At 38.6% G+C, this 27,222-nt stretch overlaps 1 protein-coding gene across 3 annotated transcripts in view; it reads right to left on the bottom strand.

Moving 5' to 3' along the window:
- Window positions 1-27,222, bottom strand: part of DOK6 (docking protein 6) — a 438,959-nt gene that overhangs the window by 225,669 nt on the left and 186,068 nt on the right. For 2 of the 3 annotated variants that reach the window (XM_073331712.2, XM_073331714.2), the window contains exon 2: window positions 20,901-21,008. The exons of the other annotated variant lie outside the window; for it this stretch is intronic. In XM_073331712.2, the coding sequence (XP_073187813.1) occupies window positions 20,901-21,008 (108 nt within the window). The remainder of the gene's footprint in view (window positions 1-20,900; window positions 21,009-27,222) is intronic. 3 annotated transcript variants of the gene reach the window in all.

Raw genomic sequence — 27,222 nt, 5'->3', positions numbered from 1 at the left:
CCTGGGCATCTCAGAAATCCTGTAACACATTTTGGGGTATAGAGCAATATATATTAACAAGTACTACCACATTCATCAAAAAGTAGCTCTGCCACATTTGTTCAACTGAATGGTCTTTCCTAGCCTCATTGCCTACGAATCTGTGAAAAAAATTACATGGAAAAAAGTAAAGTTTTTGCTTTCTTGTTCAACAGACACTCAGGTTCACAGTCATCAGGACACTGGTGTTCCTATGACTGTGACAAAAACTTAATATTAAGAGTATTTTCCTTACATTATAAATCAAAAGCCATGAGTTGGCCCACTTCAGAAAGCTTGCACACTAGATTATTACTTCTATCCCTCGTGTAAACAATGTCGACTGGTCAGCCTAATGCATAGTCAAGCTACTTTAGGTATCCCCAGAATGTTTTTGTTCTTGTTTAGAATGGGTAATTTTGTTCTAGTGATCAGTCACTATGATCATCTATTGGTACTCCGCTACATATTAGTGTATGAGTTAACACGACTGCTGATTTTTCTATTAAGTCATTATCTATTTCACAGTAATATGGCCCTTGTTTCTGCAGCACTGACTGATCTCTATTATGTCTAGTGATGTTTCTGAATCCAGAATCTTGTTCTTTTTCAAGCCAGGTCTCTGATGCAATGTCTCACAATGCTGTCCAAAGACCAATTTCAGATGGTATATAGAGCTATTTCTGTTACAGGGATTAAACATATGGAAGTCTTGAAATTCTTGATAGCACAACCTAGCATTCTTTATGGAGAGATGATGTGTAACTCTTGATAGTGTGTGTGGGGAGGGGAGGGGAGGGGCACCACCTGCTGTGTAGGGCCGGCTCTGAGTCAACAAGAAACCCATACACAGGAGTTGGGCAGCCCAGCCCTGCCCCAAGCCCTTGCAGGCTGGGTGGTTTCCAGATGTGGCTTCCAAGCCCCCCTTTCTCTCCCCCCACCCCCACAGCCAGGGACTCTTGCGCATTAGCCACCCTGTGGCCCTGGTTAAATCCCCCCCAGGTCTCTGTGCAAGACACGAACATACATCGGGGCAGGCACCCGGCCTCACGGGCCCCTGCAAGCCTCTGGCAAGTGCGGCATTTGCCTCCCATGCACAGCCCCGTTGTGGCTGGAGGGTCACTGTAGGTCAGCACCAGGGTGACAAAGGGTAAAGGGGGACAGCTCGCTATTGCTGACATCCCTGTTTTGAAATAAACTACTGTGCAATCACATATTTAGAACCCACTCCCTGCAAAAAAAGAAATACAAATAAAAATATAAGGCAGAACTCTGGGGGAGCACATGGTGTTGCCTCTGTCTGTAAGGGTTTCCAAAGCCTTTTTAGACAAACTAACCCCCGCATCCAAAAAGACACTACACAAGAACAAGCACCTTAAACATCCACTCCCATGTCTTCACTGGGTGTGTCTTTGGTATGAATTCAATTGTGATCATATATGAAAATGACATCGAAATAGGAGAGATAATAAACCCACAAATCTGAAGAATTGTCACAGATGAAGTGTCACTAGAGGAGGTTTTGGAATTAATTGGGAAACTTAACTGTAACAAGTCACCAGGACGAGATGGCATTCACCCAAGAGATCTGAAAGAACTCAAATGTGAAATTGCGGAACTATTAACTGTGGTTTGTAACCTGTCCTTTAAATCAGCTATGGTACCCAATGACTGGAAGATAGCTAATGTAATGCCAATATTTAAGAAGGGCTCTAGAGGTGATCCTGGCAATTACAGACTGGTAAGTCTAACGTCAGTATTGGACAAATTAGTTGAAACAACAGTAAAGAATAAAATTGTCAGACACATACAAGAACATAAATTGTTAAGCAAAAGTCAACATGGTTTCTGTAAAGGGAGATCATATCTTACTAATCTATTAGAGATCTCTGAGGGGGTCAACAAACATGTGGACGAGGGGGATCCAGTGGACATAGTGTACTTAGATTTCTAGAAAGCCTTTGACAAGGTCCCTCCAAAGGCTCTTACATAAATTAAGTTGTCTTGGGATAAGAGGGAAGATCCTTTCATGGATTGAGAACTGGTTAAAAGACAGGGAACAAAGGGTAGGAATAAATAGTAAATTTTCAGGATGGAGAGGGTAACTAGTGGTGTGCCCCAAAGGGTCAGTCCTAGGACCAATCCTATTCAACTTATTCATAAATGGTCTGGAGAAAGGGGTAAACAGTGAGGTGGCAAAATTTTCAGATGATACTAAACTGTTCAAGATAGTTAAGACCAAAGCAGACTGTGAAGAACCTCAAAAAGATCTCACAAAACTAAGTGATTGGGCAACAAAATGGCAAATGAAATTTAATGTGGAAAAATGTAAAGTAATGCACATCGGAAAAAATAACCCCAACTATACGTACAATATGATGGGGGCTAATTTAGCTACACCTAATCAGGAGAAAGATCTTGGAGTCATCATGGATAGTTCTCTGAAGACGTCCACGCAGTCTGCTGCCAGCAATCAAAAAGCAAACGGGATGTTAGGAATCATTAAAAAAGGGATAGAGAATAAGACAGAGAATATCTTATTGTCCTTATATAAATCCATGGTACGCCCACATCTTGAATAGTGCATACAGATGTGGTCCCCTCATCTCATAAAATATATACTGGCATTAGAAAAGGTTCAGAAAAGGGCAACTAAAATGATTAGGGGTTTGGAACGGGTCCAATATGAGGAGAAATTAAAGAGGCTAGGACTTTTCAGCTTGGAAAAGAGGAGACTAAGAGGGGATATGATAGAGGTATATAAAATCATGAGTGGTGTGGAAAAAGTGAATAAGGAAAAGTTATTTACTTGTTCCCATAATATAAGAACTAGGGGCCACCAAATGAAATTAATGGGTAGCAGGTTTAAACAAATAAAAGGAAGTTCTTCTTCACACAGCACACAGTCAACCTGTGGAATTCCTTGCCTGAGGAGGTTGTGAAGGCTAGGACTATAACAGGGTTTAAAAGAGAACTGGATAAATTCATGGAGGTTAAATCCATTAATGGCTATTAGCCAGGATGGGTAAGGAATGGTGTCCCTAGGCTCTGTTTGTCAGAGGGCGGAGATGAATGGCAGGAGAGAGATCACTTGATTATTACCTGTTATGTTCACTCCTCTAGGGCACCTGACATTGGCCACCGTCGGTAGACAGGATACTGGGCTGGATGGACCTTTGGTCTGAGCCAGTATGGCCATTCTTATGTTCACAACACAGAGCCAAACTGGTGATATGAGCTTCACCATCCATCCCCTTTAATCTACTATAAAAAAAATCTATTATGCAAAAAAAAACAATCACACAAAAACTAGGGAATTAACAACATACATTCTTAACTTCACCATTCTGTTGCACTGTTTTTGGTTACACCTACTTCATTTATATCTCTGCATAAACTGTAAATTTTTCAGGACAGGTGCTTTGTTATTATGGTGATGGGATATACAGGTAAATAGATGGATCAATGCACTGATAGTCTTCATATCTGTCTGTGAAGCACAGAACATATTGTTAATACTGTATTGTATTAATAATCATAATAATAGAGCAGTGGGGTCTACAGGCAACAATAAGAGATTTGATTATAATAAATGTAAAATCCTACATACCAGGAGATGCAGTGAATTGCACAGATACAAAATGGGATGACTGACTAATAGCTGAACCAATCACACTGAAATGAGTTCATTTCCATTTTGTCTACTTAATACTCTACTAAAATTACTCTCTTATTCAACTAGGTTATACTGTGGAATTGAGATTTACAGGGGAGTGGAGAAATGTCTTAATATATGCCTTGCAAAGTTACAAAAGAGTTCAGCTGCAGTATTCATTTATGCAAATAAATCTTGTCTGTGTATATTACTCAAATCCAGGAACATGATCCTAAAATGATATATTTAAACATCTCACTGCTCCACAGTGAAGGCCTAAATCATAGTCAGAAAATAAAGCCCTATGACAAACAAAAACAGATAATGAAGACATGCAAAAACAATATATAGAATTATAGAAATGTAGGACTGAAGGGACCTTGGGAAGTTATCAAGTCCAACACCCTTCATTGAAGCCAAGTAATCCTAGACTCTCCCTTACCGTTTTCTGTCCGAGCTGCTCTCAAAAGCGTCCAGTGATGGGGGTTCCACAGCCTCCTTTGAAAGATTATAGTTAGAAAGGTTTTCCTAATATCTAACTTATATCTCCCTTGCTGTGGTTTAAACCCATTACTTACTGTCCTACCTTCAGTGGACATGGTGAACAATTGGTCACAGTCCTCTTTATAACTGTTCTTAACATGTTTGAAGAAGTTTCAATTTGTGATCCACTATCACCCCCAGATCCTTTTCAGCAGTAGTACCACCTAGCTACTAATTCCCCATTTTGTAAAATTCCTAAATGAAATTCTTTGCACTTGTCTTTATTGAATTTTATCTTGTCCAATTTGCCAAGATCATTTTAAATTCTAATCCTGTCCTCCAAGGTGCTTGCAATCCCTCCCAGCTTAGTGTCACCCGCAGATGTTATAAGCACTCTCTCCACTCCATTATCCAAGTCATTCATGAAAATATTGAATAGTACTGGATCCAGGACTGAGCCCTGTGGGATCCTACAAGGTACACCCTCCCAGTTTAACAGTGACTCACTGATAACTACTTTTTGAATATGATCTTTCAACTTTTCCCTAGTATCATCAGAGGAAATTGAAAAACACCAAACATTTTATTCTTAGACATGTCCTGTTTGCATCATTCTAAAAATGTGCCTGATATCTGGAAGTGGGACAGGGAATGTTCTTGAGAGTCCATATACCTCACAGTATTTACATTGCACAGATTCCTGGAAATTGCCTGGATGGAAGGAAAGGTCTGAATTGACATGAATGGATTTCTATTTTTTAGCATGCCACTAGCTTCCTGTCACTACATTTCTATTAACAACAACAATAGAAGTAGAGGAAAAGGACAGCAAAATGTAAGTGTTCACCCTTTGCTATCTGAATAATGACCCATATGCTACCATCTGCTGTACAAGACCAAGCATATAATGACGTGAGGAAGGGAAAACCAATGGAATGACAAAGGGCAGCAGCTCTGCTGCATTCTTACTTGGGCCCCAGAAACTGCAGAAGTCCCTCACTCCAAAAGGGACAACACTGCAAGAAATGGAAGGAGCAACTGCTAGATGTACAGTGATCCAACAGAAAACTGCACAGTGCTTGAGTCAGCAGTAGCTCCCTTTACATGACTGAACCCTACTGACACCAAGGGGAGGTTGTGCTGGAGTTGCATAGCTTTGTGGCTCTAAAGGAGGCCATGTGGTCATTGAGAAGCAAGGAGACCTGAGGAAATGCAGAATTCTGGGTTTACAGTGGGATGTGTGTCCCAGATCTGTGAGTATCTCACAATATTTGCGGAAGCTGAACTCAACCGATATGGGACAGCAAATCCTGCCCTGCTAACCAGAGCAATTAAGATGAGATGCATTTTTCTAGCTCCAGTGCAGCTTTTTGTGGATAAGGGCACAGCATGTGGCCAAGCGCAGATATGGAAGGCTGAAAAACAAGCTTGAACAAAAAATATTAAAAAATCTGGATACTGCAAAACCTGTTTTAGAAGGAAAGTGACAAAACTGAATGGAGAACAAGAGACCAGATAAGACCACACAGAATTAGATGAGGAAGGTTGAAGAGAGTATCAACAAAGTAACTATGAAGGAAGAAGAACAGAATAGAGGAATGAGAGAAAATGTAAATGAAGACCAGAGCCTACTGACTGAGCGCACAGTTCTTTTCACCCCTGCGGGGGAATCTCCCCCTGGGACAGGGGAGGCAGTAGCACTAGTAATGCCGTCTTCCAGGAGTTCTGCCAGGGAGACACATAGTGGCCTCCACCCTTGCTCCCCAGGGCATGCCTCCAGGCACTTGGACTGAAGAGAAAGGGTTGCAAGCACCTGCTTCCAGGCCCAACATAGACAGCCTCCATCCTGGCGAGCTCACATAACAGGAGGGTGACTCAAGCCTCATGAATGGAAAAAGCTGAGGAGAGAGAGACTAGCCCAAAATAAGTGAGAAAGGATAAACATACAAAACGTAGACAAGGTACAGTCAAGAAAGGCCACTACAAGAAAATGAAAATTTGACTGGAGAAAATATGCACAGCTCAGAAAATGAACACTCTCTTATTTCCTGTTGCCTTTTGATTTGATCTTTTAAAACAACTGAAACATTCCGAAGATCAAAATTCTTCAGTTATTTTTGAGAATGCAATCTTTATTATTGTAAATTTTGAACTGAGTGAAAAATAAATAAAAATCTTTCATTTATTCTTAGGATTTAAATAATTTAAAAAAACCCTGGAAATTGTATTTATCATTTGAACCGTAAAACTGATTGACCCTCACCTTTAACAGAGCATCATTATTATCATCATTAAACTGACTCCCAGGAAATTCACCCTACCGCACCCTGCCACCATATGATGCAAAACCTGTCCAGCTACCATAAAACTTCAAACAAACTGATTCCAGAATTCTTTTGTCTTGTTTCCATGAAATCTAAATTAAAAAAAAAAATCAACCATCATTTGATGGGGGGGTTTGCTATATATTTCACAACATATATTAAGTGCTTCATAGTCTCTACAACTCAGGTCTACCAAATCTGCTTGATCACTGCAAATTATTCATGTAGACTGGCATTCATTAGGCAATAAGGCAGAGCCCTCATCACAGCAATGTCTCTTGAAGTATACTGCTGTAATGCTTCCAGAACTGAACAACTGCTGCATAATCCGTAAAATCAGCCAGCCACTGGGGTTACAGTGTTCCTGGCCAATCGTCTGCAGTTGTAAAATGGAGTTTAAAGCCTAGTTGTGATCTCTCTCATTTTAATCACTAATTATTATTTTTATAGCTACTGAAAAAGAATTGCCTTTATACTTCAAAAAAATACTTTGTAGACAAAGATTAATCAACTGTAATATAAAAACACAACCTCCACAACTCCCCCCACCCTATATATTTTCCAAACTGTACCATTCATTTTGGTTCACAAATTGAATATCATAGAACAATCATCTTGGTGCGTGATTAAAATATAAAAACCTCAGGGAGAATTGATAGTTTGGAAATGTTTTAAATAAGCCATAATTTGATTAAAGGAAACTTGCAATTTAAAATCCAAATTTAGATTTGAAAAATAAAGTAGATTTGAGGATGTGGGGAAGAGGGAGTTTAAAAAAAACCAAATATGAATAGCAAACATCTCATTCTCTTCTTTCCAAATTTCAATAAAGATGGTTTTTAAAACTGATCAGTCCCCTGATGTGATGGGAACACAAACGCAATAGCATTTTGCTTTTGTCTGAGAAACAGAAATGGAGAACTGATCAGTTTAGTGTAATCATCCAAGCAGACAGTAATACATGAACTGCATAAATGGTGAAATTATTTCACTTTTAATAATATATTTAGATTACTACAGTATGACAATACTAGTAGAGTATGCCAATCAGCTTCCATCTTTTATCCATCATAATGCTCTCCAATAGTCCATTTGGGTCCAAACTTTTCATAATTGATCTGAATCCAAAAGTATTTTTTTTTCCTCTGAAAGATGTGTGAAATTTCAGTTTGAGTAAAATCAAAAGTAAATATACTTTTCCAACTTTTAAATGTTGCCCGTAGTTTGCTAAAAATGACACCATTTTCAGAACTCCAGATCTGTCACTAACAGCTATTTATTAAGTTTGAAGTTACTTTAGAACAAATTGTGACTAATAATTAACTTGTGTATGTATAGCAGAATATTTTCATTAGGGTTTAACAACATAGTCATCTTTGGAACTACTGAACTGCTGAATTCTGCTCTTTAAAATGATGTAAATCCAGACTCACAGTTTCCTTCAGTAGGAGTAGGTGTTGAACTCTGCACAGATTAACTTCTGAAATCATGCAACGTTCAGAGCATAAATCTGATTTACCCCATTTTAAATCAGGTGAGAATTTGCCCCAATGATTTTTAAAGGTTTAATTAGTCATGTGACAAATTAAAATGAGACACATCTGTGTGTATTGTGTTGGACTGGCATGGCTTTAACTGACTCCTGCAAAATTCAGGTATACAAAATTCACGGCATAATTTGCATCCACAATTTAAGTCTTTGAGTGGGTCAAGGTGCTCCATGTGGGTAGACTTCTGAGCCTGCATATAGTATCACTGACTTCAAAAGGATGTTGAGATGCAGCCTCATTCTCAGACTTCACCTTTGTTACTGATTCAAGACTCCACTATAGGCTGTCACAGCCCTTCAGCTCCTTCCAGGTTTCTGTCATCTGAAGATTTCACTTCAGATGAGCCTGAATCTCCAGTGCTTGAGGAATCGGGGCCTAGCATCTAGCACTGATGTGTCTCCTCACACAAGTAAATTAAGAGATTTGGGGCCTGATTCAGCAAATCACTTAAGCATGTGTTTAACTTTAAGCACAAATAGTTCTATGCACTTAAAATCAATCATGCACATAAATCTTTGCAGGATTGGTGACCTTATAAAATACATTGTAATAAATATAAAGTTACCACAATAAGGCTAACATTTTCAAAACACTTAAGGGCTTGACTACATGAACACTTAGTTGGTGGCAAACTGGGGTGTAAATCTAGCCCTCATTAGCCTGCTGCACATTATGTGTCTATGTGAACCCTGCTGCCACACACTAAAAGTTTTTTTTTTACCAAACTTTGATCTACCATGGTTGAAAGGGAATTAGATTAAAGTGCACTGTGGAACATTTAGTGTGAGGCAGCAGAGTGCACAGGGACACTAAGTGCACAATCGGCCAGGGCAGGATAGATTTATACCCCAGCTTGCCGCAAAGTAAGTGTTCTTGTAGACAAGCCCTGAGCAGTATGAGAGATTTTGGCTATATCTACTCCAGCCATAGTGTGGACTGTGTTAATGTGAACTACGTACCTTTTAGCTCATGCCACAGTATCCACCCTGGCCTGGGATAGAGTGCCACACGCCGCTGTGCTCTGCAATTCACATCCTGCAACGCAGTGTAGATACGTCCTAAGTCCCATGGTTAAAAGTGACGTAAGCACTTCGGACCAGGTCTACACTACTCAACATAGCTACTGCCTCTCGGGGAGATGAACTAGCTACGCCGCCAGGAAGCTCTCCTGGCGGCTTAGAAGCATCTTCACTAAAGTGCTACAGCGGTGCAGCGGCACCAGGGCAGTTGCGCCACTGTAGCATTCTTCATAAAGACAAGCCCTCGGAATCTTTAACTATAAATGCAAAGTTTCAGAGGAGCAGCCGTGTTAGTCTGCATCCGCAAAAAGAAAAGCAGGACTTGTGGCACCTCAGAGACTAACCAATTTATTTGAGCAAAAGCTTTCGTGAGCGCTCACGAAAGCGTATGCTCAAATAAATTGGTTAGTCTCTGAGGTGCCACAAGTCCTCCTTTTCTTTTTATAAATGCAAAGGCAACCAATGTATGCATTTACAATCATTATAGTTGCCATGTACAAGAAATTAATCATATTATATTATTTGTGGAATTTCCTATAGTATATCCGAAAGCTACAACAATCAATTAGGTAAAAGATATAGAAGGTTTTTATACCAAGCATTTTACATTACAATATATAAAGCAGCACAAAGAAGTTAAAAATATTTTGCCTTTCAGAATTCTGTACTAATTTCATTTAGAAGTTGTCTGAAAAAGAGGAGGATATTCTGTATTAGAAATCCAAAAGATACTGAGAAAGGAAGCACATGGTGGTTTGAGGAAAGTGAAAAAGACTCTGGAATGAAAGTACAACCCTTCGTCTGGGATTTCTGCATTTTTTTTTAAAAAAATAACATTTCTAGTATTGTATTCTTCTAAAACTTCTTTTTATTGTTTCTATTACATCTGTTTCAAAATTAAATGAAATTTATTAGCTGATTATATGAACATTCTTTTAGCTTAATTGTCATTGGGGATAAATTTGTTTAGAATATCTGTTATGACAATTATCTACAGCTACATTTTCAACCCTAATGCATTTTTAATAGCATTCTTCATCAGCCAGTGATTTGAATTTCAAATTTCCTTCTATGAAGTAGTAAAATTTACAGACAGAATTTCTGTAGCAATATTCATAATAAGTTGTTCTTTTTTTATTTACTCTAGAAGGGGTCTCTTGCAGTAAACATACCAAATACATGAAGGGGCCTTTTAATACACATAAGGCTTGTTATATTTAGTCTCTGTTTATTACCACAGAGTGAAAGTGACAATAAACCTAAATGTCTTCCCCAGCATCATATTCAACCTTAATGTGTTTGGATGTGATGTCTGTACCTGTTCGCTATTAAGGAAATTTCTTGTTCCTTAAGTTTGAGAAACCTAAATCTATACTCATTCCATGATTCGCCTAGCAAAATGCAATGTAGCTTTTAAGGGGGTCATTCCAGTTAAAAATCATACATGCTTAAAAAACAAAATTTCCTTACTGGTGTTACTGATAGTATGTTAGATGGTTAAGTTTGAAATAGTTCAAATTTACTTTTTCCTGTTTATGCTGTTCACTTCTTCTACTTGGATAATCACAAAGTAGTCAATTCCTTTAATGTGTTACACACTTTAAAAACAAAACAAAACAAAAAAACCCTATGGTAAAAGAATATTTTGGTTGCAAAATTAAGCATCCCAAAGCTAGGAAATACTAGAATTAAGGTTACCTCTGCAAGCTTTATTCATACCCTTGTGTGTATGCATTATGATACAGTCTTTATTACTTGATCGCATTCTATTTTTTTTCCATAGGACCCCTGCCCTATTCCATGCACATGATGGATAGGGCTCAGTGACTGAGCAGTTATTGAACAATGAGCATAAATATTGAATGTGTGGACCATGCCTTTGCTGCACACTATTTAAACCCTGCCCCAAAGAAAGAATCGTTAATTTATCCATAGGATTTTCTATGCTGCTCATCCATACAGTATCTGAATGCTTCACAGTCAATCTTCATAACACATCTGTGTAAGGTGAAGGGTTGGTAATATCCCTATTTTACAGGAGTATTGGCACAGAGAGACTGAGGTCAAAATTTGTCCATTAACTTGGATGCCTGATATGAGACACATAGGACCTGACTTTTCAGCATACTTACCATTAGACATTACTTTACATGTTCAAAGCAAAGATCTCATTGACTTTAGTTGCAGCTCTAAGTGCTCCACACTCCAACCAAGTCAGGCACCCAGAAAACAAGTCACACATAATTAGTGATACCTCTGAAAAGTTTAGGTTAAAAATGGCTTGATAGGAACTTTGTGGCAGGGGCAGAGATAGGATCTAATTCTCCAGGGCAGTATTCAACTGCCTTAACTATGAGACAATCTTTTCTCTTCATGCAATAATTCCATGTCATTCACTACACATCCTTCAAATATTACAAAAAATGAATAAAGGGTCTTCAAGAGAACAGCCTATTTAGTACGAAAGCAAACTAATCACGACTATGATTGTATTGCTCTCCCCCCCCTCCCCCCGAGTATATAAAAATCAGATACAGTAGTTTGGCCACCTAGGCCATCTGACTTGTTATTATTGAGACCTAATTGTTTTATATGAAAGCACTTGGTGAGCTAACTTTCCTTTTCTGTATATATTTTTTTTCACTTAACTGCCCTGTCTACCTTACAATTAATTCAAAACAAAATACCCTATCATAGAATCATAGAACATCAGGGTTGGAAGGGACCTCAGGAGGTCATCTAGTCCAACCCTCTGCTCAAAGCAGGACAAATCCCCAACTAAATCATCCCAGCCAGGGCTTTGTCAAGCCTGATCTTAAAAATATTTAAGGAAGGAGATTCCACCACCTCCCTAGGTAACACATTCCAGTGTTTCACCACCCTCCTCGTGAAAAAGTTTTTCCTAATATCCAACCTAAACCTCCCCCACTGCAACTTGAGGCCATTACTCCTTGTTCTGTCATCAGCTACCACTGAGAGCAGTCTAGATCCATCCTCTTTGGAACCACCTTTCAGATAGTTGAAAGCAGCTATCAAATCCCCCCTCATTCTTCTCTTCCTCAGACTAAACAATCCCAGTTCCCTCAGCCTCTCCTCATAAGTCATGTGTTCCAGCCCCCTAATAATTTTTGTTGCCCTCCGCTGGACATTTTCCAATTTTTCCACATCCGTCTTGTAGTGTGGGGCCCAAAACTGGACACAGTACTCCAGATGAGGCCTCACCAATGTTGAATAGAGGGGAACGATCACTTCCCTCGATCTGCTGGAAATGCCCCTACTTATACATCCCAAAATGCCATTGGCCTTCTTGGCAACAAAGGCACACTGTTGACTCATATCCAGCTTCTCGTCCACTGTAACCCCAGGTCCTTTTCTGCAGAACTGCTGCCGAGCCATTCAGTCCCTAGTCTGTAGCGGTGCATGGGGTTCTTCCGTCCTAAGTGCAGGACTCTGCACTTGTCCTTGTTGAACCTCATCAGATTTCTTTTGGCCCAATCCTCTAATTTGTCTAGGGCCCTCTGTATCCTATCCCTACCCTCCAGCTTATTCTATCTCTCCTCCCAGTTTAGTGTCATCTGCTAACTTCAAACAATTCCACAGAAGAGCAGATAAAGGGACTACACATGTGTAATCATGTGCAATATTTGGGCCCAAATTTGTAAGAGTTCATTCAGGTCCCTTCTCTTCAGCCAGCATGTTAGAATGCCGCTTTCTCAATTACACTGTAACAGGGAGAAAACAATTGTATTGCTTTAATACATTCTTAGTTGAAGGGATTTCACTGTGTTAGTTTATATTCTGCCCTTTGATGTACTGAAACTCTATTAACAGCTTTATTACTGCACAGTTCCAATTATATTTTGTAATTTGCTTTTTGGTACACAGAATGCCTGTTTTGAACAATGACATTATTCAGATAGTTGTATATTTAAAAGGGGGCTGATAATTACTGCAAATTTTATGGTTTGGTGTGCAGAACACTCAGTATATTAAATTATTCTGCAAATGATTACTCATTTAAATGAGGTTCACTTTAATCAGTTATCACTTCCAGGGCAGCTATCTCCTGACTAATATATATTTTCATCTTCCCATAACCTCCAAATAAACTCAGTAAAGATGGTTTCTCATCTCACAGATTAACCACAGCATTTTCAAAACACAGGACTAAAGTGGGGGGGGGGAGAAGCAGCTGACATTTTCAAGAGTGCTTAAGACCCATTTTCAATAACGACTTACGTCCAGATTTTTAAAAGCATTTAGGCATTGCAATGTTCAGCTTTGCAACACCTAAGTGTCATTTCCAAAAATAAATTAGGCACTTAAGGGCAGATTTTTAAAAGGTCTTTAGGTGCCAAATCTCCACTGTAAACAAGATTCTGGTGCCTAAATACATTTGGGAATCTGCCTTTTAAACTCCTAAATCAGTTAGGGGTTGCAGCATTTAGTATGGCAATACCTAGTACCTTTAAAAACCTGGGCCAGAGTCACTACTGAAAAGAGTCAAATCCTAGTGAGGAAAAATAAAAGGGTGCAAACTCTGGAAAGTCAACTGTAAAAGTGTAAGACAGTACAAGAAAGAATTTGAACAGCAAATAGCTAAGGACACAAAAACTAACAGCAAAAGTACATCAGAAGCAGGAACCCTACCAAACAGTCAGTGGAGCCATGGGCAAGGGAGGTGCTAAAGGAGCACTCAAGGAAAACAAGGTTGTTGCAGAGAAGCTAAATGAATTCTTTGTGTTAGTCTTTACTATAGAGGATATGGGGGAGATCCCCACACCCGAGTCACTTTTTTTTAGGTGACAAATCTGAAGAGCTGTCCTAGATTGAAGTATTAATAGAGGACAATTTGGAACAAATTGATAAATTAAACAGTAATAAGTCACCAGGACCAGATGGTTTTCACCCAAGAGTTCTGAACTTCGGAACTCAAATATGAAGTTGCAGAACTACTAACCATGGTATGTAACCTATCACTTAAATCAGACCCCTTCCAGAGGACTGAAGGGTAGTTAATGAAATGGCAATTTTTAAAAGAGACTCCAAAGATGACCCTAGCAACTAGAGGCTGGTAAGCCTAACTTCAGTATCAGGGAAATTGGTAGAAACTATAGTAAAGATCAGAATGATCAGACACATTATGGACATGGTACATTGGGGAAGAGTCGACATGGTGTTAGTAAAGAGAAATCATGCCTCACCAATCTACTGGAATTCTTTGAAGGAGTCAATAAGCATGTGGAGAAGATTGATCCAGTTGATATAGTGTACTTGCACTTTCAGAAAGCTTTTGAAACTCATTGTTTGATGTTTGCTTAAGAGCTTTCTCACCAAAGGCTCTTAAGCAAACAAGGAGTCATAGGATAAGAGGGAAACTGCAGATAGGGGAAAGGGTCAGAATAAATGGTCATTTTTCACAATGGAAAGAGGTAAATAGTGGGGTAAAAATGAATAGCTTCCATTAGAGGAGAGGTTCAAAGACTGGGACTGTTCAGCTTGGAAAAGAGATGATTGTGGGAGGATAGGATAGAGGTCTATACAATCATGAATGGTATGCAGAAAGTGAATAGGGAAATGTTCTTTACCCCTTCACATAAACACAAGAACTAGGGGTCACCCAATGAAATTAATTGACAGCAAAATTAAAGCAAACTTAACCAAGTACTTCTTCACATAATGCAGTCAACTTGTGGTTCTCGTTGCCATAGGATATTGTGAAGGCAAAAAGTATAACTGAGTTCAAAAAAGAATTAGATAAGTTCAGGGAAGATAGATCCATCAATGGCTGTTAGACAAGGTGGTCAGGAACACAATCCCATGCTCTGGGAGCCCATAAACCTGCAACTGTCAGAAGCTGGAACTGGATGAGAGGGAATGGATCACTCAAAATTGCCCTGTTCTGTTAATTCCCTCTGAAGCATCTGGCACTAGCCACTGTCAGAAGACAGGATACTGGGATAGATGGACCACTGATCTGATCCAGTATGGCCATTCTTATATTCTTAGGCACTTTTGAAAACTTTACTCAAGAACTGAAGTTTCCACAATCTTAGGAAACCTAAGAGGGACATTTTGAAAACCATAGATGCATCTGAGTAAGTCTGTCAGCCTAAGAATGAAAAGGTTTATAAAAGTAATCATCATATTAATGGCTCTTTAGAGACATTTGTTTAGGAATTTCCAAAAACAATCAAACATGTTTTCAAAAATATTATTTAGACAATTATCTTTCTGTATTTCTGATGTTATTGTTTATGGTGGATCAGCATTACTGTACAAAATCCGTCTTTTGATAGTGTCCAAAATAATTATTTTGGAGATGAAACTTTATGAAGTTTGGTCCAGATTTTCAAAACTGACTAGTGATTAGAAATTGAGACAACTTAAAGGGACTTAATTTTTAGGGGGAAGCTATTTAGTTCTCTTTGAGAATTTGCATTGACAGGTAAAGTAAAAAATGAACTTGACCAGATGGTATAATAAAAGTTCATATATCAACAGTTGGGCTAACAGAATGGCAACTGTAAGAAAACCGAACAAGTTAAGAATTTGATAGATCCAGAGGTTTTAAGATAAGAAACCATGAGCATTATGCATTAAAACAGTTGAGGAACACATGTCTAGACTTCAAAATGAAAGAGAATTTTCAGGCTTGATATGAGCCAATGTTTTTAGGCAAGACTAACTCAATATAGCAAATGCAAAACCCAGAATTTCCAATCCTTCCTTTGGTGGATATATGTTTAAACAACTTCCCTTTGAAATTGCAGTCAACCATTGCTATTAATATTAATAATAACCAATGTTAATAATAATAATGTCATACACTTTTGAGGTTCTAAATGAGGCAGACGTAACTGCTGATTGGGATAAAACATAAGCAACAACATAATAAAATATTGAAATATTCTGCAATATGCTAGTCAGAAGAAACTTGACTTGAATATGAATACATTCCAGATTGGATGAATGAGATCAGTTATTTGGAAAGTATGTTTAGGGAAGATAGTTAAGTCCCAGGCAGACTGCGAAGAGCTACAAAAGGATCTCTCAAAACTAGGTGACTGGACAACAAAATGGCAGATGAAATTCAATGTTGATAAATGCAAGGTAATGCACATTGGAAAACATAATCCCAGCTATACATATAAAATGATGGGGTCTAAATTAGCTGTTGACACTCAAGAAAGAGATCTTGGAGTCATTATGGATCGTTCTTTGAAAACATCCACTCAATGTACAGTGGCAGTCAAAACAGCGAACAGAATGTTGGGCCTCATTAAGAACTGGATAGATAATAAGATAGAAAATATCATATTGACTCTATATAAATCCATGATACACCCACATCTTGAATACTGTGCGCAGATGTGGTCGCCCCATCTCAAAAACGATATACTGGAATTGGAAAAGATTCAGGAAAGGGCAACAAAAATGATTAGGGGTATGGAACAGCTTCTATATGAGGAGTGATTAATTAGACTGGGACTTTTCAGTTTGGAAAAGAGAAAACTATGGTGGGATATGATTGAGGTCTATAAAATCATGACTGGTATGGAGAAAGTAAATAAGGCAGTGTTATTTACTCCTTCTCATAACACAAGAACTAGGGGTCACCAAATGAAATTAATAGGCAGCAGGTTTAAAACAAACAAAGGAAGTATTTCTTCACACAACGCACAGTTAACCTGTGGAACTCTTTCCAGAGGATGTTGTTAAGGCCAAGACTATAACAGGGTTAAAAAAACAACTAGATAAATTCATGGAGGATAGGTCCATTAATGGCTATTAGCAAGGATGGGCAGGGATGGTGTCCCTAGCCTCTGTTTCCCAGAAGCTGGGAATGAGCGACAGGGAATGGATCACTCAATCATTACCTGTTCTGTTCATTCCCTCTGGGGCACTTGACATTGGCCACTGTCAGAACACAGGATACTGGGCTGAATGGACCTTTGGTCTGACCCAGTATGGCCATTCTTATGTTCTAAAAAGGACAGTGGACATAGGATAGGTAATTATGCAAATAGAAAGTGCCTAAATATGGAGGCCTAAAATTCACATCTTATAACAAACAAAAATCACTCAATTTTCACAAATAAATGTTCAAATTATGTCATCTGAGGACAGTACAGATTGTCAAGGGATGATTGCAAGAAAAATGCCTTAGGGAATTTAAATTTGTCAGGGAACCACTTGTTCTGAAATACTTTGATATTAACGAAGAGCCTAAAATCAGTGCAAGATCACCTGGACTGGGGACTGTTGTTCTCCAAGACAACTGTCCAGTGGTGAATAGTTCCTAAGCACTGATTTAAATGCAACAGAAGTATGCTCAGATTAAAAAAGAAATGCTGACAATGTTGTGCATTGTTGGGAGCTGTTTTATAAGTATGTTAATAGGAAGAAATCAGCTGAGGGAAGACATGCCATAAACCACTAGAATCCATATTAAAGAAACCACTGTTCTAAGTACCACCTAAAATTAAGAAAGTGATCAAGAAATTGCAAAAGCTTCCTTAACTGTGAAACATAGGCTTGGTAAGGAGATCTTTATGCCAGTATTCTTTAAAGAACAACTATAAATAGGGACAGCAAGGAACTGTGGGAAAAAGACACTGAAATAAATATAATTCATGTGCTGTTTTGAAAAAGTTTGATAAGACTAGCTGAAAAAATACAAAATGACCTGATTTTACAAGAGATTCAGAGATTAACCCTAGACAGATGACAGACAGGAAAAACAACCACCACCATCAGTTATCAAGCACAAAAGCATATTGGTACTAGAGATGAAATTTCTACACAGAGGACATTGTGTCATAATACAATACAGCATGAGTTAAGAAATGCTAAGCATAATCAACAATGCACCTGTGGGTACTGAAAAATATAAGAACAGAGTCCGAAATGTCTCATTTTGGACAGTTGTGAATGTTGCCATCAAAGATATGGTATCCATGGGTGAAATATGCACTCAGTAAAGGAATCAGAATGCAAAATAATCTCTGAAATTTCATGATATTCGTAATTGCCTTCAGTCTGCAGTTGGTGCAGATCTATTTGAATTAAATGGGAAAGATTACCACTGAATAGCAGACCACTTCTATTTTTTCTTGAAACTGAATAGTTGCACAACATGTTGCATTTCATAATTTGTTCCCGCTGGGTTTCTAGATGAGTTAATAACAAATACTGACATTAAATTTGCGAGATTCGCTTTATCCTTTATATATATATATATATACACATCAGTTCAATCACATCACCTCAAGCCCTTACTAGACAATCAAAATGAATTAGCAGAAGTTTGTCCAAATAGCAAAAATTTTAAAAGGATCCATATTTAGCATTGTTAGAATGCTACAGTGCAACTGACCATATTTTATTAAAATCTCAAGTGTAGAGACAAAGAAAAAAACCCTTATGGTTAACATCTTATTTCTTGAGCCAAAGACAATTAATCTTGTACTAGCTACAAAAGAATTATGTGTCAAGAAACTAGAACTGAAGAAATACCAAAACAAGAACACAGCACCTAGCAAATGGGATCCTGGTCTAATAAGGACTTCTGAACACTACGGTAATACAAATAATAAATAAGAATACTAACTAAACAATTATCACAACTGCAGAGAGAGCGATAAACTCCAACACAAAATGACTGGTAATCTGTAAAAATAATATCTATACCAGTCACACCAAGCTCACACATCACAATCATTCCGCAGGGTCAATCTGACACAATGAACAGAAGATGTTTAAACAAATCTAACAAAGAAAGAAACCAAGTTCCCCCCATTGACTACTTGCCATTAAGCTCTTCTTAATAAGCTACTCGTGCCTCATGGAAGCTTTCTGAAATGTTGTTGTGGATGAGAAGTAAATTCTCTAACTCTTGTTTGCTTGTGGTGTGTACTGATTTAATGACAATTTTTACAAAGTGGGGATGTCACCCTGGTGACATGATTAAATTTGTACTTAATTATATTCCACATATATTCCACGCATAATAAAATTCCACCACTCATGGAAACAGGACAAGGTATTACTCTTCACATTCTGTCCTACAGGACTATACTATTTTGATGCCCTATTAAATAATTGTTTCTTCTATAAAATATACAGCTGACAAATCAGCATGAAAAGTGCTTTGGTGCCTTCTGGATGAAAGATACTTCTAAATATTAGTCATTTTAATCTATTTTTTTTAAATCCTGTCCTGCTTTTTTCATCAATAAAGACATTTTCAAGTAAAAGAGATATTTGCTTCCGAAGAGTTTGTCTACTCCTACTCCTTATTTCCCTATCTGGAGATGTAATTTTATTGTGACATCACAGCTGTTTTCTATGCAAGTCATTCTTGATGTCAGTTGTGAGCCATCTGTGGATATTTGATGGAAATAAATGGAATATAAAGTACATAAAGGGATATAGAGGAATCATGTTAATGCAGTAAAATGAACAATAGTGGACATAGTTGCCTCTGATTAATGATAAAGCAGTGTAGTCATTTTTAGATATCAAAAATTACAACGTTACTTAAAGAGAATTTAAATAGACAATAATAGCAGCCCAGAAAGAAGGGGAAGGTGTTTGCCCTACATCTCCAATTCAAACTGTCCCACTTGCATTTTAAAGAGGAGGAGGACTATTTTTGCTTGGTGGGGACTTGGTACATCTAAGAATGAGAATACTAGATCAGTGACTTGCACTGGGCAATGTGAAAATTCCTTACAGAGCTCTGATCCTAACCCACAACATCATAGTTATATGAGTACTGGGCCTCTCATTAACAGTGACTTCCACTAATGCCAAATATTTGTGTGTTGGGTGGGGAAAAGGGGATGGTGAACAAATATCCACCAGGAAATAGTAAGTGACCCACCTGATCTGTTTCCCTTGTGACAGGTGCCAAAAGGTGGACCCAGTTCATCAGAACTGAAATGTGAATTTGTCCTCCTGTGATGGAAAGCACAAGACTGGGATCTCAGAAGATCTGGATTTTTACTCCTGAGTCCTTCACAGTCTCACTGTGCAATCTTGGGTAAGTCACCTCTGTGCTTCAGTTTGACCCTGAGCTAATGAGGTAATGTCTAACTGTGAGGTAATGTCTAATTTATAGAGCTGTTGTGAGGTTAAATCCAAATGTTTATCCTGCCTTTTGAGATCCCTGGACAGAAGATAGTTATAGAAATGAAACGTATTATGTCATTTTATTATTACATCGCTGCTGCACCACTTGGCGAGTTAAGAATCTGGAGCAAAAGGAATGGAAAGCCCATTCTCAAATATCTTGGGTTCCACCACAGAACTGATTGTGACAAATAGAAAGCAATAAGGAACTCATTCAATCAAGACTGCCAATTTAGTAATAATGCTGATTTTTTTCTCTCTCTCAAAAAAAATCCCCACTGTGCTGTTTTCTATGAAAAATTATGATTTCTATGAAAATTATGTTTAATATTCCAGCAGTATTGATCTCACTAGAACTTACAACCAGTACATTTAGCATCTTCTGAAACTGGTTTGATGTTTAATTTATAATTGTTGAATATTTGACATAAACACCCTTGTACAAAATTTTAGTAAATTCAGTCTCATATTTTCAAGGCAAACATTAATGTAGGGATCAGATACTTATATCAAAGAGAATAAACTTCTTTTGCTTATCTGGACAGAAACAAAGTCCTGATTCTTCAACACTGACATCAATAGGAATTTTACCATTAACTTCAGTGATCTCAGGATCACACCCTTCAGCTTGGTCATGCTATCTTTATCCAGAGTTTACATATCAGAAGCACCTTATGCCCAAGCAGATGTACACTTGTGGGAGGGCATGACCTACCTTATGAAAATTTCTGAAATATGCCGCTTTTTCATCTGGAAATTTTTCTAGCCTTCTGGGTCCTTTACTAGAAGCCTTCTTGAAAACCAACCAGCATCGCCTGAAAATCTGCAAGCAAAATGAAGGAACTCTATTATTCTCGCTTTCTTATGTAAGCTCATTAACATTAGAGTCCTAAATTATACGGTTCAGCTGATCCATGGGAAGAAATTCTCATAAAACAGCCCTCAGTTTAAAGATATTAAGAGTATCCTTACAGGGTCAGACAACTGGTCCATCTAGCCCAGTATCCTGTTTTCTGACACTGGCCAGTGCCAGATGTTTCAGAGGAAATGAACAGAACAGGGCAATTTTGAGTGATCCATCCTCTCTTGTCCAGTCCAAGCTTCTGACAGTGGAAAGTTTATGGATACCCAAAGCATGGGATTGCATCCCTGACCATCTTGGCTAACAGGCATTGATGGACCTATTCTCCATGAACTTATCTAATTATTTTTTTAACCCAGTTATACTTTTGGCCTTCACAACATCCGATGGCAACGAGTACCACAGGTTGACTGTGTGTTCTGTGAAGAAGTGCTTCCTTTTGTTTGCTTTAATTTGCTGCCAATTAATTTCATTTGGTCACCCCATGTTCTTGTGTTTATGTGAATGTGTAAATAACACTTCCCTATTCTCTTTCTCCACCCCATTCATGATTTTATAGACCTCTATCATATTCCCCCTAGTCACCTCTTCCTTAAGATGAACAGTCCCAGTCTTTTCAATCTTTCCTCTTATGGAAGCTGTTCTATTTTTTTTTTTGCCTTTCTCTATACCTTTTCAATTCTAATTTATCTTTTTGAAATGAGGTGACCAGAACTCCACACAGTATTCAAAGTGTGGGCAAACCACAGATTTCTATTGTGGCACTATGATATTTCCTGTTCTATTACCTGTCCCTTCATAGGCCCCTGCTCCACCCCGAGTCCCTGCCCTCACTCTGCCCCTTCCCCCAAGGCCCCACCCCTCACTCCGCCTCTTCCAGCCCCCTCTCCACCCCTTCTCTGAGGCCCCTGCCTGCCCGCCCACCGCTTGCTGCTCTCCGCTCCCCCCCAAGCTACCAAACAGCTTGAGTAATATTCTGTCATCTGCAAATTTTTGTCATCTCACCGTTCACTCCCTTTTCCAAATCATTTATGAATATGTTGAATAGCACAGGTCCCTGTACAGATTCTGGGGGTACCCCACTATTTACCTCTTTGCATTGTGAAAAATGACTGATTATTCTGACCTTTTCCCCTCTCTCCAGTTATTGATCCAGGAGAGGACCTTCCCTCTTATCCCATGACTACTTACTTTGATTAAGAGCCTATGGCTTTCTGAAGGTACAATAGGCTTTCTGAAAGTACAATACACTATATCAACTGGATCACCCTTTTCCACATTCTTGTTGACTCCAACAAAGAAGTCCAATATGGAGTCATGATTTCCTTTTACAAAAACCACGTTGACTCTTCCTCAACATACCATGTTCATCTATGTGTCTGATCATTCTGATCTTTACTATAGTTTCTACCATTTTGCCTGGTACTGAAGTTAGACTTACAGGCCTGTAATTGCTAGGATTACCTTTGGAGCCTTTTATAAAAATTGGTGTTGCATTCGCTAACCTCCAGTCATCTGTAACAGAGACTGATTTAAGCAGTAGGTTACAAACCACAGTTAGCAGTTCTGCGATTTCATATTTGAGTTCCTTCAGAACTCTGGGTGAATACTGTTCAGTCCTGGTGACTTACTGCTATTTAATTTATCAATCTGTTCCAAACTGTCCTCTATTAATATTTAAATCTGGGACAGTTATTCAGATTTGTCACCTAAAAAGAGTGGCTCAGCTGTGGGACTCTCTAATACCCTCTGGAATGAAGACTGATGCAAAGAATTCATTCAGCTTCCCCTGCAATGACCTTGTTTTCCTTGAATGCTCCTTTAGCACCCCAATTGTCCAGCGGCCCAACTGACTGTTTGGCAGGGTTACTGCTTCTGATGTACTTAAAAAAATGTTAGAATTTGAACAACAAGTAGATAAGGACACAGAAACTTTCTTAGCCTGTGTTGCTATCCTGTTACACTTAACTTGCCAGAGTTTATGCTCCTTTCCATTTTTCTCACCAAGATTTGGGACTTTCAAATTTTAAAGAATGCCTTTTTGCTACTAACAGCCTTTGTACTCTGCTGCTTAGCCACAGTGGTATGTTTTTGGTACTTGGTTTCATTTTTTTTTTGTTTTTTATTTGGGGTATATATTTAGTTTGAGCATCTAGTATAGTGTTTACAAATAGTCTCCATGCAGTTTTCAGGCATTTCACTTTTGGACTGTTCCTTTTCTGTTTAACTAGCTTCCTCATTTGTGTGTAGCTCCCCTTTTTGAAGTAAAATGCTATTGCAGTGGGTTTCTTTGGTATTCCCCCATACGATGATGCTAAATTTAATTACATTATGGTTGTTATTACTGAGTGGTTCATCTACATTCACATCTTGGACCAGATCCTGCCTTTCACTTAGGACTAAATCCAGAATTGCCTGTCCCCTGGTGGGTTCCAGGACCAGCTGCTCCAAGAAACAGTCATTTAATGTATCTGGAAATTTTCTCTCTGCATTCCTTCATGAGGTGACACATACCCAGTCAGCATGAGTATAGCTGAAATTGCAAATTATTGTTGAGCTTTCTGCCTGAGCACTTTACAATCACCACTGCCATCCCGGTCAGGTGTTTGGAAGTATATTTCTACTGCTATCCTCTTATTGTTCAAACATGGACTTTGGTCATTTTGAACCCATTTTTTAAAATACACATCTTGGTTTACTGAACACCTCAACAAGAACACCAGACACAAACCTCCGTCTACCTCCTTCTTTTTCGTTATAGCTGTAGTGCTGCTGGGGATCCTGACAAATTCTCCCAGTGCTGTAGGTGGACGAGATATTGAAAGCGTGACTGAATGACATATTACTGAAAATAAAATGGGGTGCAGAAATGTCTCATCCATGGAGTCCTATAGGCACTTATCCCTGGCGTGACTAGAAGATCCTGTTAGGGTCCAAGCATTGTAGTCAATGAGAGTGGAAGATGCTCATTACCTCTCAAGAGAGCCTTGGTATATAGCAGGATTGGACCCTTCCTGTATCCTCATTTACAAGTATAAACAAGAGAGTTCTATTTTGCTAAACACGTACACATATCCATTCAAATACAGCATAGGGACAGGAGCCACTGCTGTGGGGTGAGTGTGGGTCAGGTTAGCTGTCCAAACTCCCTCAACGCTCCAGGGCCTCCCCTCCCACATAAACCAGGATTAGGGCTGCGGTGCTAGGGAGGAGGGTGCTGCTGTGGGTGATCAACACCTCCTCAGCAGTTTAGTGTACCCATCGAATCAAGGAGGTCACTTCCATCTCTGTTTTAAATAGATCTAAAGTGAAATCCTGGCTCCATTGAAGTCAAGAGCAAAATTGCCATTAACTTCACCATAACCAAAATTTATTCCCCAGTATTTAAAAGTTTATATAAACATCCTTGATACCTATGGGTAAAAAGAACGATGTAGGTGATAAGTATTAGTAAAAAACTTTGTTACAGTATTTTGGTATTTCTGTTTCCAGACAAAACGTAGAATAGTAATGCAACTTCTGAACTTCAAAAAACCTTTAGACTGGATTATGAATGAAACTCCAAATCAGTTATTTTTTCTATTCTAGTTAAGAGAGAAACACATTATGCAAAAATAAAAAAGTAATATTGACATGGACTTGTCATTTAATTATTTTGATAGCATTCCAAAACATTTCCATTGTTATTATGATTACTTATTTCTATTATCAACCTAGATCAGGACCTCAAGGTGCTGGACACTGAGCATGCACGTAGTAAAAGGCAGTCCTTGGCCCAAAGAGCTGACAATTTTCAGGCATATCTCCACTTGGACAATCAGGAAAATTGATCCAAATTAACTAAAGGTGTGAATTTAAAGTGGATTAGTTAAACCCCTGTGGCCTTCGTTTAGTTAATTCACTACGATCCTTTGATGTATAAGCAGGGGAATATCAAGTAGGAGTAGGGAGGTTATATTAACTCTGAATTTGGCACTGGTGCAACTGCCAGCGGGTGGATCTAATGGTAAATTGCCCTGAACATAGACACTATCAGGAGTGTGTTGAGTTTGCTGTATAAGCAATTGTAGAAGCTATTCATAATGATCTCAGTGTAGGAATCAAGTTTAAATTAATATACTGTAGTAAAACCATGGCAATGAGATGGAATCAATATCTCAAATGAATGCTAGGTATGCAATAAATCAAATGTTCTCTTTAAAATACTCTAATTACATTACAGTGTCACTTTGTGTTTATTTAAGAAAACATTAAGGGAAAAGATAAAATTATTGGCTCTTCAAGAATTGGTCTCCAAGTATGTTTCTTATCACAAGACAAGAGAGGTTGCTGGTTCTTCTGTTCAGGTTTGGAAAGTGACAACTGTGCTTCTGAAAATGGGAATGCTATCTAACCTGTGAGGAAAGCAACGTACCATCATATCCCTTCGTGTCCCTTAGTGTAATGTCATTTCTTCATGTATCCTCTTCATTAGACAGTACTTTCTGAACTGATGTGTCAGCAGTGGAACTGCTATTTCTCTGAAACTGTAACATCACCTCCACAAGTTCAATCTCCTGGTAATAATGTTACAACATGGCAAATCTCCATGTATGCAAGTTAAAGTGAATACACAGAGATATAGAGTATTTTTCCCCTTCACACCACTAAATGCAACCGTGCTATGCTCTCTGATGCTTTTTTGCTCTGTTTGCTCACCAGATGACTGCCCGATTTCCAGTGGTTTACATTTCTGGTTTAGCAAGAACTTGCCTGTTATATCTTGCTCCTTTGGTAATGAGAATCTCATCAGTGCTGCCTTGCGGGGATGCGAGTCTTCTCAGGTTCTGCCTATATGCTTTTTCAATCCATCCCACCTCTTTCGAGGTCAGTCTTTTCTCCGAAGATTCTTTACACCCTGTAATGGTGAAATGCACAATTGTCTCCTCCACTTTAGGCTTGGGGTGAAACTTCCCATTTTGATGATCTATCCTTAAAGATTAATGGGATCAGTGCTCTGACAGATGGGTCTGAAGGAGAATACTGTTCAACCTACAGAATACCACACCGTATGTTCTATATTTTCAATGCAGTGGACTTTAAACATACTCTTAATCAGTATTGTCCTTCATGGATACTTTACAGGTGACCTCAAACTGAGACAGATGAAACAAAAAAGATGTCAGCAAGAGCAGTAGCAGTAGACTGTGCGGCCTTGTGCTGACTCTGACAAAATATTTTTTCCTGTCTTATGTCACGGTTATGTGGGATAGGATCCAAAGCATCAGCTAGATCCTGCACAGCAGAAGTGTTCCAGATGGTTAATTTGGCTGGCCTCCAATTAAATGAGTCAAATTTTCCCTCACTGTGAGGAATTTGCATTACTATGTAGATAAAAATCACCAGAAGCTAGTTCAAGCTGTCTGCCACTGTGGGGAAAAAGCAGAGTTTCACAGTAATAACTATTACATCTTCTTTGCTTGAATTTCAGACCCTGTCACTTGCTTAGTTTTTGTAGATGCTGCAGAAGGTTTGCGCTACAACTTGTGAGCTATATTGGTGAAGTTCAGCAAAAAGGCTTTGGGCTCCCATTGATGAAGACTGCCAGTACTTCCATTCCAAAGGTCTCAGTGCCAACTACCCTTAAGAGAGACAAGGTGGATGAGAGAATATCTTGTATTGGACCAATTTCTGTTCATGAAAGAGACAAGCTTTCGAGCTCCAGGGAGGTCTTCTTGAAGTCTGGGAAAGGTACTCAGTGTCAAAGCTAAATACAAGGTGGAACAGATTGTTTAGCACATGTAGCTAATCCATACTGTAAGAGAGCATTCAAGGTGAAGTGACCAGTTAACATTTCTGCAGTGAGGACAAAAAAGGTTGGTCCAAGGGTTAGAGGTTGTTGTAATAAGCCATAAATCCAGTGTCTTTATTGACACCATGATTTTTAGGGTCCAGAAAACTTATGAATTTAAGCTCCCAGCCTCATCTTTTGAAAGTGTTGTGCAGGTTTCCTTTGAGGATGAGGACTGAGAAGTTAGATATGAAGTGATCATTTTGTGAAAAGTGTTCACCCCACGGGTAATACAGTGTTTTTGTCTTATTATTTTTCTATGTGAGTTCATTTGAGAGCATAGGGATTGTCTGGTTTCACCCAAAACATGGCAAACAATTATCTTTAAGGAAACCCTCATTAGGC

This window comes from Lepidochelys kempii, chromosome 2 (assembly GCF_965140285.1).
Source record: "Lepidochelys kempii isolate rLepKem1 chromosome 2, rLepKem1.hap1, whole genome shotgun sequence".
NCBI lineage: Eukaryota > Metazoa > Chordata > Testudines > Cheloniidae > Lepidochelys > Lepidochelys kempii.
Note: the sequence above shows the minus strand (reverse complement) of the source record. Positions and strands in the feature narration are given on the sequence as shown.